Genomic DNA, 14,919 nt, shown 5'->3' with positions numbered 1-14,919 from the left:
GTCAACATGCCCAGTAGTGAAAGTAGAATTGGTTCACAAAGCAACCAGTGACACACTTCCATAATACTTAAACTTACTTTATTTTCTTACAAGGTATTAAGACCGTAAAGTGCGTAGATTCTCAAACCTTGGAGGGGGATCGGGAGAGTGGACAAATGTCCAAAACCTGGTTTTACGTTCAGATTTCATAAGACAGGATTGTTGTGCTCTTCTGCATTGTCTGTATCAGAACTGCGATTGGAGAGGTGCAGTGAGGCCATGTCACACTCAGACCATGAATAGAGGATTGGAACAGTAGAACCTATGAACAGAGGTTATAGGCACATTACCCGCTTCCATTCTATACAAAGGATTCTGCAATCACAGGATGGAGTGAGTGACACCTTACTAGAGCGAGGGACAGCTATCTATGGTTTGCATTGAGGGACAAGACAGAAAACCTTAGTGAATCTGTTAGTCTACCTGGCTTGGCTGTGTCAGACAGAACACATGGAAATTTGAGGGATATTACTTTTGTGCTAATTATTTTAAATCATCATGTGCATATTTGATAAATTACTTTTTAAAATAAAATTAGGTACAGTATTTAAAACATTTACATTTCTTTCCCCACCTGGTCATAATGTTTACCTCTGTGCCGCTTCGAGGGGTGATTTCGCTATGTAGAAGACAGGATCTGGGTCAGTGGTAGTCTGTCATCCCTATGGGTCAGTTACATAGAAAACCCCACCGTATATTCTATATTCCGATATATACATGTCTACAAAAGGGCTGTGGGGCTAGGTAACTACAGCTGTACAACCATTAATTCTCATCCGCAATACTGCCCTATGGGTGTGTGTATGTCTGTCTTCATTCATACTATACAGCATTAGAGTAGAAAGGCCCCTCTAATGATCACAGCAGTAGTACACTTTTCAACACATTATTGTGACCAGGATGTGGTTGCTTAAGAGGTTACTTTGTGACTCTCTTGGATTCCAAGGCGAGGAAGGTTGATCCAGCTTAGAATGAGTGCAGCAGAGTACCCCGACTGCCTAGCCTGGCTGGAGAGGCCATCCCTCAGCCTGTTTGGATTGAAGCCTGTTCTGGATGGGTGAGCACTTCTGCATCATTTCCTGTTTGCTTATGGGGTTACTTACAGCAATTAAAGTGTAGAGTGATCCTCTCGATTGCTATTCTGGCTAATTGCTGAAGTCTTTCTGGGACATTGACCCAGGCTCTAGAGGAACTCATTCTATTCTTGCCAGTAGAACATGGCTCCTGGCTACTGTGATGTGAAACTACATGATTGGAGAAGTGAGGACTGATAACTTTCCTAGTGATACTGTCCAAGGACCCTTTTTAGTTTGAAACACCACCCATGTCTCTAAGTTAAATAAAAACAATTAAAAGCATAAACACTGCAAATACTTCAATGTACACATTGTACAGGATCAACATCTCAGATATCAAAACATATGGAGAGCATTGCTTCTCTGTACATAAAAATGCATTTGCCCCTGTCAGGGAAAACTGAGTAACACATATGTACAGGTACACAGGGCTGATGCAATGTACCGACCAGGGTTCGTCCAATTCCAAATATTCCCAATTGGAATTTCAGTGTACTTCTGGAATTGACCCCAACCCTGGTCTAGACAGTCAGTCTCTTGATTCACATCATTAGACTCATGTCTATGAAGCTGGAGGATATCTGTTGGGCCTGCAGGCATCACCAGTAAAGCCTGAGGACCTTAGTGTCCTCAGTGTACAAGATGCCCCAGGCAGGTTGTCCTGAATAGTGCCTGTCTGTCTGAGTGAAGCAGAGACCGTCCTGAGGTCCCCTCCTCCCTGCTCCACTCTAATGATGATTGGAATGCACAGCTCGATTGGTAGAATCCACTCAGGGAAGGAAGAGAGGTGTGGATTGGCAAGGGAAGGCAGCTTATCTAGCACTGAGTTTCCACACTGTGTGTCCATGAGGGTAGCATGGGAGTGGTGTGTGCATAAATGCACATAGGTCTCTGGCAATCTTCAGCTGTCTGAGCTCATCTCCTGGGCGCCATCCATGGCCATGGTGTTGGCATCGTTGGGAGGGGGGCACTCGGGCACCTCCCCAGTCACGGCCACCCGGATCACCTTGAGCCAGCGCTGTTTCAGCTCGTCGCTCTCAGCCGCGAAGCTGTGGACTGATTTGGACTGTGACAAACGGAAGCTGGCTGGAAGGTCAGCAGGCCGGGGGCTGTCTTCCACAGAGTAACCCAGCAGAGGGATAGTGGACTGGGCCTTCACATCCTGAGAGGAGGGGGAGATGCAAAGGTAGAGATCATTTATATCGGAACTCGGGAGAGGAGTTTCTCCTATTCAGCTAATCAGGTCACAGGGTGAAGGAAATCCTGTCCTCATTCATAACAAATGTGGTTATAGAGAATGTCCACATCACAGGAGGTTGGTGGCACCTTAATTGGGGAGGATGGGCTCGTGGTAATGGCTGGAGCGTAATGAGTGGAATGGTATCAAATACATCAAACAACATGGTGTTATGTCGTTCCAGCCACTATTATGAGCCGTCCACATGGTGCTTGACTGACCTGTGGCGCTCCGTAGAGGTAGAGAACTAATGCCTCCTTCTCTGGGATGAGACACCACACCTTCCCCCAGGGCTTGTTCTTCTCACAGTACTGCAGGAAGCCACACATGATGCTGCTGCCGGAGAACTGGGCCGCCTCGATCTGGGGACAGAGGAGTGCTGTTTAGACACAGAAGACATGCCGATGCAGGTGTGTGTGTGTGTGTGTGTCCCTCACCTCCAGAATACCCTTCTTCTTGCCCTCGGACTTCTCCTCTCCAGTCAGGATGGAGTAGCAGTCCTTACAGACCTTGTTGATCTTGTTGCTGTCGTACTCCAGGGCCACCTTGTTGTCTGAGCACTTCCAACAAACAACCTGATACAGGAACAGAAGACATCAGTCTAACACTGAACGAACAACACAGTGTAAACTAGCCAAACAGCCAACAGTCAAATGGGTTGAGCATCACAAATAGAATTAACATGTTATAATGGGTGCTGGGTTAGAGGGAGGGAGAGCATGGTGTCGAGCGGACGTTTCACTCACATAGCCACAGGCTCGACAATGGTGTCTCCGTCGTGTCAGAGCATTGAAGGACTCTTTACACTTCATACACATTGTCACCTCATTGTCCCGTATCCAGCGTGGGGCACGTTTCCCCAGCTCTGCCGTCTAGAGAACAATACACACCGACGCACGTAGCTCAGACACAGGAGGGTCTTAGACACATACAGTGCACAAGAAGAGTCAGCGGTCATGTTCACTGTGATGACACTCACCAACACATCTTTGGAGGCTGACTTGAACGTCTCATTCTTCTGATGGAAGATCTCAATGGTCTTCTGAAAAGCCTGTAGGCCACACATACACAGACAGAAACACATACACAGACAGAAACACATACACAGACAGAAACACATACAGACAGTAACACAAACACAACCAGTAACACAAACACAACCAGTAACACAAACACAGACAGAAACACATACAGACAGTAACACAAACACAGACAGAAACACATACACAGACAGTAACACAACAACAGACAGAACACATATACAGACAGAAACATGGTCAGCAATACACACCCAAATCTGCTGAACATACGTAAGTGTAAATCAATAAGAACGTGTTTATGTACCTTTATCCAATTATCCTTGTCTGGTTCAGAGCTGAAAAATGAAAAACATGGTTAGGCTATTAGCTGGACAAAAGTAGGCTACATGAAAAGTGTAACACTAATATAACCGTGTGGGTTTTCAGGAAATGTATGTACATCACAAAGCTCATCTGCAGTTCCTGCGGTGCAAATGAAGATCCTATATCTGTATGGAATGTTACACTACTGTTTATCATTTACATTTACGCCATTTAGCAGACGCTCTTATCCAGAGCAAACTACAGCAGTGGGTGCATTCATTTTCATACTTTTTTTTGTACTGGTCCCCCATAGGAATCGAAACCACAAGCACCATGCTCTACCAACTGAGTCACACTATGATGAGCTGTAGTAGTGTACTTACACTTATCAACCCCCATAGGATTAGTAGAAGGATGTGGTCAAATTATCATAAGAATTTGGTTGGTTATCCATTTTTATTTTTTATTTTTTGTTAAAAAAATTTACCCCTTTTTCTCCCCAATTTCGTGGTATCTAATTGTTGTAGTAGCTACTATCTTGTCTCATTGCTACAACTCCCGTACGGGCTCGGGAGAGACGAAGGCTGCGTCCTCCGATACACAACCCACAGCGCGCATCCAACCCGGAAGCCAGCCGCACCAATGTGTCGGAGGCTACACCGTGCACCTGGCAACCTTGGCTAGAGCGCACTGCGCCAGCGCGCATCCAACCCGGAAGCCAGCCGCACCAATGTGTCGGAGGCTACACCGTGCACCTGGCAACCTTGGCTAGCGCGCACTGCGCCCAGCCCGCCACAGGAGTTGCTGGTGCACAATAAGACAAGGAGATCCCTACCGACCAATCCCTCCCTAACCCGGACGACGCTAGGCCAATTGTGCGTCGCCCCAAGGACCTCCCAGTCGCGGCCGGTTACGACAGAGCCTGGGCGCGAACTCAGGGACTCTGACGGCACAGCTGGCGCTGCAGTACAGCGCCCTTAACCACTGCGCCACCCGGGAGGCCGGTTATCCATAGTCAATCAAATCAATCAAATGTCCCTTTTTACAACAGCAGTTGTTACAAAATGCTTATACAGAATTCCAGCCTAAAACCCCAGAGAGCAAGCAATGCAGGAAAAACTCCCTAACAAGGCAGGAACCAGGCTCTGAGGGGTGGCCGTCCTGTTCTGGTTGTGCAAGGTGAAAATAGTTAGCAATAGGGTGTGGGACTGTAGTATACAGTTAACTGTTATTTTGAGAATCATGGCAACAAATGTTTTTTTTTTAATACATTTGGCTATAGGGTGGAGTAAACCTAGGGCTGTTATCTACAGCTAACTACCAAAATAACACTTGAGTAAATGAGGGATACAAAGTATATTAAAAGCATGTGGTTCCACACAGGTGTGGTCCCTGAGTTAATTAAGCAATGAACATGCTTGATTAACACCCAGTCGCCTACCATGGCCAGAAGAAGAGATCAGTGACTTTGAAAGAGGGGTTTCAAAATACCGTGTGTGTCTCAGTCACCAGATCTCAACACAATTGAACACTTATGGGAGATTCTGGAGTGGTACCTGAAACAGCGTTTTCCATCACCATCAACAAATCACCAATTATAGAATTTATTGTGGAAAAATTGTGTCGCATCCCTCCAATAGAGTTCCAGACACGTAGAATCTATACCAAGGTGCCGTGAAGCTGTTCTGGTGGCTTGTGGTGGCTCAACACCCTATTAAGACGCTTGTTATGTTGGTGTTTCCTTTATTTTGGCAGTTACCTGGATGTATGGCTCTATAGGGTGTATTAAGTGTGGATGTAACAGCTTACCTGGCCTGCAGCTCCAGGGTCCTCTCCTTGCCAGACACCTGGAAGGTGTGGGGGTAGTCCTCGTTGGTTGTCCCTAGAACCTTCATGCCCTCGATGCCGATGCGGGTGCGTACTGTGTACTTGGGCCCTCCCAGGCTGAACTTGGGCACGCAGTACAACAGCATGTTGTTGAACTGACGGGGAACAAAGAAAGACCCATGATTAATGCTTGTTTTGCTAATATATTGCTCCAGACTTGGTTGAGTACAGAGAAAGTGAAATGTGTGTGTGGATTTCTCACCAGGAAGAGGTATCTCTCCATAGCCGAGGTGTTCCTGGCAGCCAGCTTCAGGATGTGTCCCTCCTTGATGAACTCATTGGAGGCGTTAACGATATCCTCTTCCTCCCCTAACATCTCATAGATCTCCAGCAGCTTCTTCAGATTCTCCTGAGCAGGGAAGGGGTTTTAGTTGTATTCAAAAATCTTGGTTGGGTTCAAGCACTAGCCAAAAAGCAAATGAGTAGAAATGCTGATCTAGGATCAGGTCCCCCTTGTCCATATTGTCTTATTCGTAAAAATCATAGAGGCATAATTGATCCTAGATTAGCACTCCTACTCTGAGAAACTTTTTGAATACAGGTCCAGATTTTATTTAAGATTTTAAGAGTGGTGTGCTGCAGATACTCACAGATTTTCGTATGGCACTGTTGGAGTGTGTGGCTGCCATGGCGATGATGTTCAATGACTCTGAGGAACATGGAAAGAAGGAATGATGAACTTTGACCTTATGAAAATGAAATTAATGGTGTAATAAAAATGTTCTATAACTATAAACAGTTTTGTGTGTTTTCAATGTAAGGCAAATGTTTCTACTTTAAAAAAAAAAAATGTGTGTGAAGTAATTACATGATTATAATCACAAGAAAGTCTTGTCAAATTCTATGTACTCCTGCTCTATAGTGTTCAGATTAGGACTAGTAAAAGCACTCCAGTGTACTCACTCTCTGCGTCTCGGTGGTCGGGGTCGTCCTGAGGCAGTTTCTTCAGGTAGTCTTTGAGCAGCATCTCGTAACGGGGAACTCTCTGTACCGGCTCCAACATGTGGTGCTGCAACGTCAAACAACCACATGCCTCCTGACTCTGAAACACACAAAATAAAACAGTCCACTATCACTTCAAGGTTCAAGGCTTAAAAGTAAAACCACACAAATTGTTAGATGAATATCCATTAAACAGGACCAGTTGACACAACCATAAATTATTCAATTGTTCCATTCCATGATGACTATTCATAGTACAAATCAATAGTGAGATATCAATAGATTTCTTTCTCCTTGGAAACCAAATGAGACCCCTTGCAGCAGAAATCTGTATATACACAGGTAAATTATCGCAGTGCTGTAGTCCCAAACTCAGATCATATAATTCCTAGAATTGCTATGGAGTTATATAATTCCTATATATGGTTAATCCACAACAGCAGACCTGTGCACTTTTGAATCAGGCCTTGTGTTTAGAATCTACACTCGTACCTGTATGTCCTGGATGATGGCTTTAAACTGTGGAGAGCGGTCCGTCCACTGTTTCAGCAGCTCCATGGCCTTGTCAAAGTTCTTCACATACTCTGCGTACATCTTCAGGAAGGGTGTGAGCTTCTGCAGGATGTCCCCCAAGCGAGGGGTGGACTCCCTGTAGGGAGGGGTGACCGTTAGATAGGGACCTCAAGGTAACCATCCCTTAACCCTGAAACTCCAAGTGGAGGATGACTCAACCATGATTTTTCAATGGACAGACCATTTCAAAACCACAACTTCCCTTTATTACATCTGTGTCTGAGTGAATCTGAATGAGTCACAGAGGCTGAATTGTTACTCATCTTAGTAATATTATTTTTTATCGTATTTTCATGCATTCTCAGGGGTGAAATCTGTGAGTGCATGCACTTGAAAGGGTCTGTGTTCAGAGTCTATAACTGTGTGGCCAGTCAGTCATGAGGAGCTTACCATTCTCCCATGCGTTTCTCCAGGTCAGGCAGCAGGAACTGGCTGTGGAAGGTGTTGATGGAGGAGATGTTGGAGAAGATGTTCTTCACCACGTCCACAGGGAACGTGCCCTTCAGAGCCTCCTCCATCAGCTTGGCACAGAACACCTGCATGGTGGCACAACATGGCCAGGTGAGTTAAACACATTGAATTGATCATAATAATGAACACTGCCTTCTATTCATGCTGAGGTAGACCCGGGTCAGTGTTCAGTAGGACACACCATGTCCAACAACAGAATGTCGGTGTGATAAGTTCAGGTAAAACCTCCCTGTTTCTCACAGTATCAAAACATTTTCTACCTACTGAACAGAACCCTGAAATGACAGAACCCTGGACGGACAGTGGGACACACTCACCTGGTCCAGCAGGTTGAGCCGTGTGACGTAGGCTCTCTCCGTCTTCAGGAGCTCATTGGCAATCTTGTGCAGCTTCTGTTCGTTGGTCTCCTGAAACACAGAAGAGAGAGGTATGTCAGTTGGCTGTGGGCCAAAGTTGGGAAGATGCATACTGCATGTACAGTTCATAGACATGGCCATATTCCTATAGCTAGAGGGGGTGAAAAGGGCCCCTTGACAAATAATATATGTTGTGTTCAAGTCAGGTTAGACAATCGGGACTAAAGGGGCTGTTGAACTCTGAGCCTGAAGAAGGTCATGCTCACTCCCATATTGTCCTCATGCTGCGCTAGGATCCCGTTTTGTTATAGCAGACACAAACACACTTCCCCAGAGAGGTCTACAACAGCATAATAAAAATAAAAAAACTTGTGCTTCAACACAGCAATGTTAACATTAAGACAACAAAGACTTTCAGTTCAATCTATATTTTATGTTCCTTTTAAATAGGAGTGCTGCTTGAACTATGTGTTCCTGTGTGTATTGGGCTATTGCGGAGTGTGTGTGTGACTGTGGTGTGGGGGTTCTCCTCAAAACAGAAAATGAAAGGCTGGAAGAGAGAACTTCTGTTCACAGTGTCAGAGTGCTTTGTGTGCAGGGGAACCTGTCACTGTGTTACTGTAACAGAACAGTATGTCAAACACCGACCAACGAGTGTCTCCCACATACTTAAGAAATCAAGATTCTGGACCTCCCGAGTGGTGCAGTGGCCTAAGGCACTGCAGTGCTTGAGGCGTTACTACAGATCCGGGTTTGATCCTGGGCTGTGTCGCAGCTGGCCGCGCCCGGGAGACCCATGAGGCAATGCACAATTGGCCCAGCATCGTCCGGGTTAGGGGAGGGTTTGGCCAGCCGGGTTGTCCTTGTCCCATCGTGCTCTAGCGACTCTTGTGGCGGGCCAGGCACATGCACGCTGACACGGTCGCCAGTTGTACGGTGTTTCCTCCGACACATTGGTGCGGCTGGCTTCCGGGTTAAGCGAGCAGTGTGTCAAGAAACAGTGTGGCTTGGCAGGGTCGTATTTCGTAAGACGCATGGCTCTCGACCTTCGCCTCTCCCCAGTCCTTCCGGGAGTTGCATCAATGGGCAAGACTATAACTACCAATTGAATATCACGAAATTGGGGAGGAAAAGGGGTAAACATTTGTAGCATTTTATTTTTAAAAAAAAATAGTTATCAAGATTCTGCAGGATTCTGATTGTTAGGGCTGAACAGAGAATGAATGCTCACTTCCTCTATTCATTGATATAGATGGATTCTTTGTGTGTATCCCACATGTATTGTTCGAGAGGAATGTTGTCTTGCTCGGTGCTCTGTACAACTATTTATTCTCATATTTATTACCTTGAATGTATTATTCTTCCCTATCACAATATACAAAGTAGTTCATTAACATTCAAACCCTTTACTGTATTTGATGCCCAGAGTATTACAAATTATTCTACCTCAAAGCAGTGCTTCCTTGAACTCGCCACCCAAAATCCACACGAATAGACTGACTGTAATTTGGTTACTAGTCAAGTATAACTTTGAGTGTGTTTACTGGAAGAATATCCAAGCAAGCTGAATGTTTCACACATTGAGAAACCACTTGCAACGGTTCTCTGTCTCAGCTTGCTTATAATAATAATAAATGCCATTTAGCTGACGCTTTTATCCAAAGTGACTTACGTGTGTGTATATGTTATAGGTATAGTGGTCTACTGAAGGTACACTGTCCTGCTAAAACTGACAAAACACACCCCCAGCTCTACTGTATGTTCTGTACTGCTTTTATCAAAAAGACACAACATTTCTACCACCCATGGTCCTATTCTCTCTCTGCTAGCTTAGTATGTCAAGTAACCAACATAGATACAGTATAGACTGATAAGCCATGAAGCATAGGATCCACTTTAACTCTAGCTAAAGCCCACGTCTCATACACTACCATTCACTGCTGAGTGAACGTACTAATCTGAGAGACAGATATTTATAATCACGAGGCGTTCAGCCAGGCAGCAGCAAGGCCTCCCACAGGGAGGTTCAGTTCAGTCCTGAAAATAACACCCAGCAGTAGCAGACTCAGTCAGTAAGAACCAGACACACTGCAGAGACAAAGGCTACACTCTTAGAAAAAAAGGTGCTATCTAGTACCAAAAAGCGTTCTTCATCTGTCCCCATAGGTGAACCCTTTGAAAATCCCCTTTTGGTTCCATTTAGAACCCTTTCCACAAAGGGTTCTACATGGAACCCAAAAGAGTTCTACCTGGAACCAAAACGGGTTCGATCTGTAACCAAAAAGGGTTCTCCTATGCGGACAGCCGCAGAACCCTTGTGTGTACTGTAGTAAAGGGGCTGTGATGTTACAGTAGACTGTGAAGTCAGTTAAATGAGACAGCACATAGCTCTAATGGGCAAAGATCCTGAAACATCTGACATGGTGATATACATAAATGTGCTAGGGAAAACACATGCAGAAACACCAACACTGTACTGACATGAACTCTCTGTCCACTCAGTGTAACAGCTTTATAGTAACACCACCCCCCCCCCCCCACAGACACTTACCGGTACCTTCTGTTCTACAATGGCCTCCTCCTTCCTTTGTTCCGGTTGGGGGTCTCCTGTAGGTTCACTGTCCTCCCCGGTATGGGTCTCTGTCTCGTTATGGGTTTCTGTCTCGGTATGGGTCTCTGTCTCGGTATGGGTCTCTGTCTCGGTATGGGTCTCTGTCTCGGTATGGGTCTCTGTCTCGGTATGGGTCTCTGTCTCGGGAAGGGTCTCTGTCTTGGGAAGGGTCTCTGTCTCGGGAAGGGTCTCTGTCTCGGTATGGGTCTCTGTCTCGGTATGGGTCTCTGTCTCGGTATGGGTCTCTGTCTCGGTATGGGTCTCTGTCTCGGTATGGGTCTCTGTCTCGGTATGGGTCTCTGTCTCTGTATTGGTCTCTGTCTCTGTTTTGGTCTCTGTCTCTGTGTTTGTAGGGGAGTTATCCCCACTCTGCTCTGTGCTCCTGTCCCCCATGTCCCCATTCACCAGGGCAGTGTCTGTCCTCAGGGGGGATCCACTCTCCCTGTACCTGTCTCTGTCCATCTGGGCTAGCACCCCGTTAGCCGCTGGTTTGTGAGCATCCTGTGGCGTTCCTGGGACAGAGCCTAAGTTGTTGTCCTGTTGTTTGGGCTCAGACTGTCTCTGGTAGCACCAGTGAGCCGGACTGCAGAGGGGGGACTTACTAAGCTGCTTCAGTGGCGAGCCCTCCCTCTTGGTTTCCGACTGGCTGTGAGAGGAGAGGAAGAGGGACAGAACAGGAAGAAGTCAGAGACCACCGCTGATAAACAGGTAAAGCCAAAGATGACAGGAAATGAGAAGAGAGAGCAAGTTCAGTTGCTGTTAAGTGTAGTGACTAGTGAGTGGCGTAAAAGAGTGAGAGAGACAGAGACTGCGCGGTAGCATTAAAGTATGTCCGCAGGTTAAAAATAAAACACGGGGCTGTGGTGAGCTGTGCAGAGGAGGTGTGAATGATTAGGGCATGGGAGGAGTGGAGGAAAAGAGTGGAGGAGAAGAGGAAGACTGGAAAGGTAGAGCACCAGTCCCCAGAGATAACCTGCTGTCCTACTTCTGAATGCACACATACACATTCACAAGCACACACACACACACAACCCTCCATCTGGCATTAGCATATCATACAGCTCGTCTAGCCGTTTCCCTGTCTGTGACCCACCTGGCCTCAGAAGACACTTCCCTTCCAGTCCCCTCAACCTGCAATGTCCAGCACTATCCACCACTGCCCACCACCATCCACCACTATCCACCACTGCCCACCACCATCCACCACTATCCAGCACTATCCACGACTGCCCAGCACTATCCAGCACTGTCTGCCACTATCCACTACTGTCTGCCACTATCCAGCACTGTCTGCCACTATCCAGCGCTATCCACCACTGCCCAGCGCTATCCACCACTGCCCAGCACTATCCACCACTGCCCAGCGCTATCCACCACTGCCCAGCGCTATCCACCACTGCCCAGCGCTATCCACCACTGCCCAGCGCTATACACCACTGCCCAGCGCTATACACCACTGCCCAGCGCTATCCACCACTGCCCAACGCTATCCACCACTGCCCAGCGCTATCCACCACTGCCCAGCGCTGTGCACCCCTGCCCAGCGCTATCCACCACTGCCCAGCGCTATCCACCACTGCCCAACGCTATCCACCACTGCCCAGCGCTATACACCACTGCCCAGCGCTATCCACCACTGCCCAGCGCTATCCACCACTGCCCAACGCTATCCACCACTGCCCAGCGCTATCCACCACTGCCCAGCGCTGTGCACCCCTGCCCAGCGCTGTCCACCACTGCCCAGCGCTTTCCACCACTGCCCAGCGCTATCCAGCATTATCCACCACTGCCAAACACAATCCACCACTGCCCACCACTATCCACCACTGCCCACCACTATCCAGCATTATCCACCACTGCCAAACACAATCCACCACTGCCCACCACTATCCACCACTGCCCACCACTATCCAGCATTATCCACCACTGCCCAGCGCTATCCACCACTGCCCAGCGCTATCCACCACTGCCCAGCGCTATACACCACTGCCCAGCGCTATACACCACTGCCCAGCGCTATCCACCACTGCCCAACGCTATCCACCACTGCCCAGCGCTATCCACCACTGCCCAGCGCTGTGCACCCCTGCCCAGCGCTATCCACCACTGCCCAGCGCTATCCACCACTGCCCAACGCTATCCACCACTGCCCAGCGCTATACACCACTGCCCAGCGCTATCCACCACTGCCCAGCGCTGTCCACCACTGCCCAACGCTATCCACCACTGCCCAGCGCTATCCACCACTGCCCAGCGCTATCCACCACTGCCCAACGCTATCCACCACTGCCCAACGCTATCCACCACTGCCCAGCGCTATCCACCACTGCCCAGCGCTGTGCACCCCTGCCCAGCGCTGTCCACCACTGCCCAGCGCTTTCCACCACTGCCCAGCGCTATCCAGCATTATCCACCACTGCCAAACACAATCCACCACTGCCCACCACTGCCCACCACTGTCCACCACTGCCCACCACTATCCAGCATTATCCACCACTGCCAAACACAATCCACCACTGCCCACCACTATCCACCACTGCCCACCACTATCCAGCATTATCCACCACTGCCAAACACAATCAACCACTGCCCAACACAATCCACCACTGCCCAACACAATCCACGACTGCCCACCACTATCCACGACTGCCCATCACTATCCACGACTGCCCACCACTATCCACGACTGCCCACCACTATCCACGACTGCCCACCACTATCCACCGCTATCCACGACTGCCCACCGCTATCCACCACTGCCCAACACAATCCACCACTGCCCACCACTATCCACCACTGCCCACCACTATCCAGCATTATCCACCACTGCCCAACACAATCCACCACTGCCCAACACAATCCACCACTGCCCAACACAATCCACCACTGCCCACCACTATCCACGACTGCCCACCACTATCCACGACTGCCCACCACTATCCACGACTGCCCACCACTATCCACGACTGCCCACCACTATCCATGACTGCCCACCACTATCCACCACTGCCCACCACTATCCACCACTGCCCACCACTATCCACGACTGCCCACCACTGCCCACCACTATCCACCACTATCCACGACTTCCCACAGCTATCCACGACTGCTCACCACTATCCACGACTGCCCACCACTATCCACGACTGCCCACCACTATCCACGACTGCCCACCACTATCCACCGCTATCCACCATTGCCCACCGCTATCCACGACTGCCCACCGCTATCCACGACTGCCCACCACTATCCACGACTTCCCACCACTATCCACGACTGCCTACCACTATCCACAACTGCCCACAGCTATCCACGACTGCCCACCACTATCCACCATTTCCCACCACTATCCACGACTGCCCACCACTGTCCACGACTGCCCATCACTATCCACGACTGCCCACCACTATCCACGACTGCCCACCACTATCCACCACTGCCCACCACTATCCACCACTATCCACCACTGCCCACCACTATCCATGACGGCCACCACTGTCCAGCACTATCCATGACTGCCCACCACTGCCCACCACTATCCACGACTGCCCACCACTATCCATGACTGCCCACCACTGCCCACCACTATCCACCACTATCCACGACTGCCCACCACTGCCCACCACAATCCACGACTGCCCACCACTATCCACGACTGCCCACCACTATCCACGACTGCCCACCACTGCCCACCACTATCCACGACTGCCCACCACTATCCATGACTGCCCACCACTATCCATGACTGCCACCACTGTCCAGCACTATTCATGACTGCCCACCTCTGCCCACCACTATCCATGACTGCCCACCACTGTCCAGCACTATCCATGACTGCCCACCACTGCCCACCACTATCCATGACTGCCCACCACTATCCATGACTGCCCACCACTGTCCAGCACTATCCAGCACTGCCCAGCACTATTGTTTGGTCGATATGCTGTTGGTCAACAGAGATTTCTTTAGTCGAGCAGTGGTAAATATTGAAAGTTTTTCATGGTGTACTCTGTTTTCGACTCTCTCTCTCTCTCGCTATTTTCGACACTCCCTCTCTCGCTGTTTTCGACTCTCTCTCTCGCTCTACTGCACCTGCTGTCTCGACCTCTGAATTCTTGGCTATGAAAAGCTAACTGTCATTTACTCCTGAGGTGCTGACCTGTTGCACCCTCTACAACCACTGTGATTATTATTTGACCCTGCTGGTCATCGATGAACGTTTGAACATCTTGAAGAACAAGAACAAAGCCATGTACTCTTATAATCTCCACCGGGCACAACCAGAAGAGCACTGGCCACCCCTCAGGGCCTGATTCCTCTAGGTTTTTCCCTAGGCTCTTGCCTTTCTAGGGAGTTTTTCCTAGCCACTGAGCTTGTACATCGG

The 14,919-nt window shown here is 48.7% G+C and overlaps 2 protein-coding genes across 2 annotated transcripts; one reads left to right on the top strand and one right to left on the bottom strand.

Annotated features, from left to right (window-relative positions):
- Positions 1–61: 61 nt before the first annotated feature.
- LOC110498123 (FYVE, RhoGEF and PH domain-containing protein 4) lies at positions 62–10,700 on the bottom strand. Its single transcript, XM_021574732.2, has 14 exons — positions 10,476–10,700; positions 7,886–7,975; positions 7,488–7,633; positions 7,017–7,173; positions 6,486–6,624; positions 6,173–6,231; positions 5,785–5,931; positions 5,505–5,677; positions 3,697–3,727; positions 3,332–3,403; positions 3,099–3,224; positions 2,790–2,927; positions 2,574–2,714; positions 62–2,277 (listed from the first exon to the last, which is right to left on the bottom strand). The coding sequence occupies exons 3-14, from the start codon at positions 7,613–7,615 to the stop codon at positions 2,017–2,019; spliced, it is 1,572 nt and encodes a 523-aa protein (XP_021430407.2). The 5' UTR covers positions 7,616–7,633; positions 7,886–7,975; positions 10,476–10,700; the 3' UTR covers positions 62–2,016.
- A 971-nt stretch (positions 10,701–11,671) lies between these two features.
- Positions 11,672–14,050, top strand: LOC118936851 (leucine-rich repeat extensin-like protein 5). The gene has a single exon (XM_036934325.1). It carries the CDS (start codon positions 11,672–11,674, stop codon positions 14,048–14,050), a length of 2,379 nt encoding a protein of 792 aa, XP_036790220.1.
- The last annotated feature ends 869 nt before the right edge of the window (positions 14,051–14,919 follow it).

Source organism: Oncorhynchus mykiss, chromosome 2, assembly GCF_013265735.2.
Source record: "Oncorhynchus mykiss isolate Arlee chromosome 2, USDA_OmykA_1.1, whole genome shotgun sequence".
Taxonomy (NCBI): domain Eukaryota; kingdom Metazoa; phylum Chordata; class Actinopteri; order Salmoniformes; family Salmonidae; genus Oncorhynchus; species Oncorhynchus mykiss.
Note: the sequence above shows the minus strand (reverse complement) of the source record. Positions and strands in the feature narration are given on the sequence as shown.

What these genes read in the sequence shown, in the direction of transcription:
- LOC110498123 (XM_021574732.2), bottom strand. Translation starts at nt 7,615, where the DNA reads ATGGAGGAGGCTCTGAAGGGCACGTTCCCTGTGGACGTGGTGAAGAAC. An exon ending in CGACCACCGAGACGCAGAGA is followed by an intron (nt 6,232 to 6,485) that starts GTGAGTACACTG and finishes CATGTTCCTCAG; the next exon opens with AGTCATTGAACATCATCGCC. An exon ending in AGAAGAAGGGTATTCTGGAG is followed by an intron (nt 2,715 to 2,789) that starts GTGAGGGACACA and finishes CTCTGTCCCCAG; the next exon opens with ATCGAGGCGGCCCAGTTCTC.
- LOC118936851 (XM_036934325.1), top strand. Translation starts at nt 11,672, where the DNA reads ATGTCCAGCACTATCCACCACTGCCCACCACCATCCACCACTATCCAC.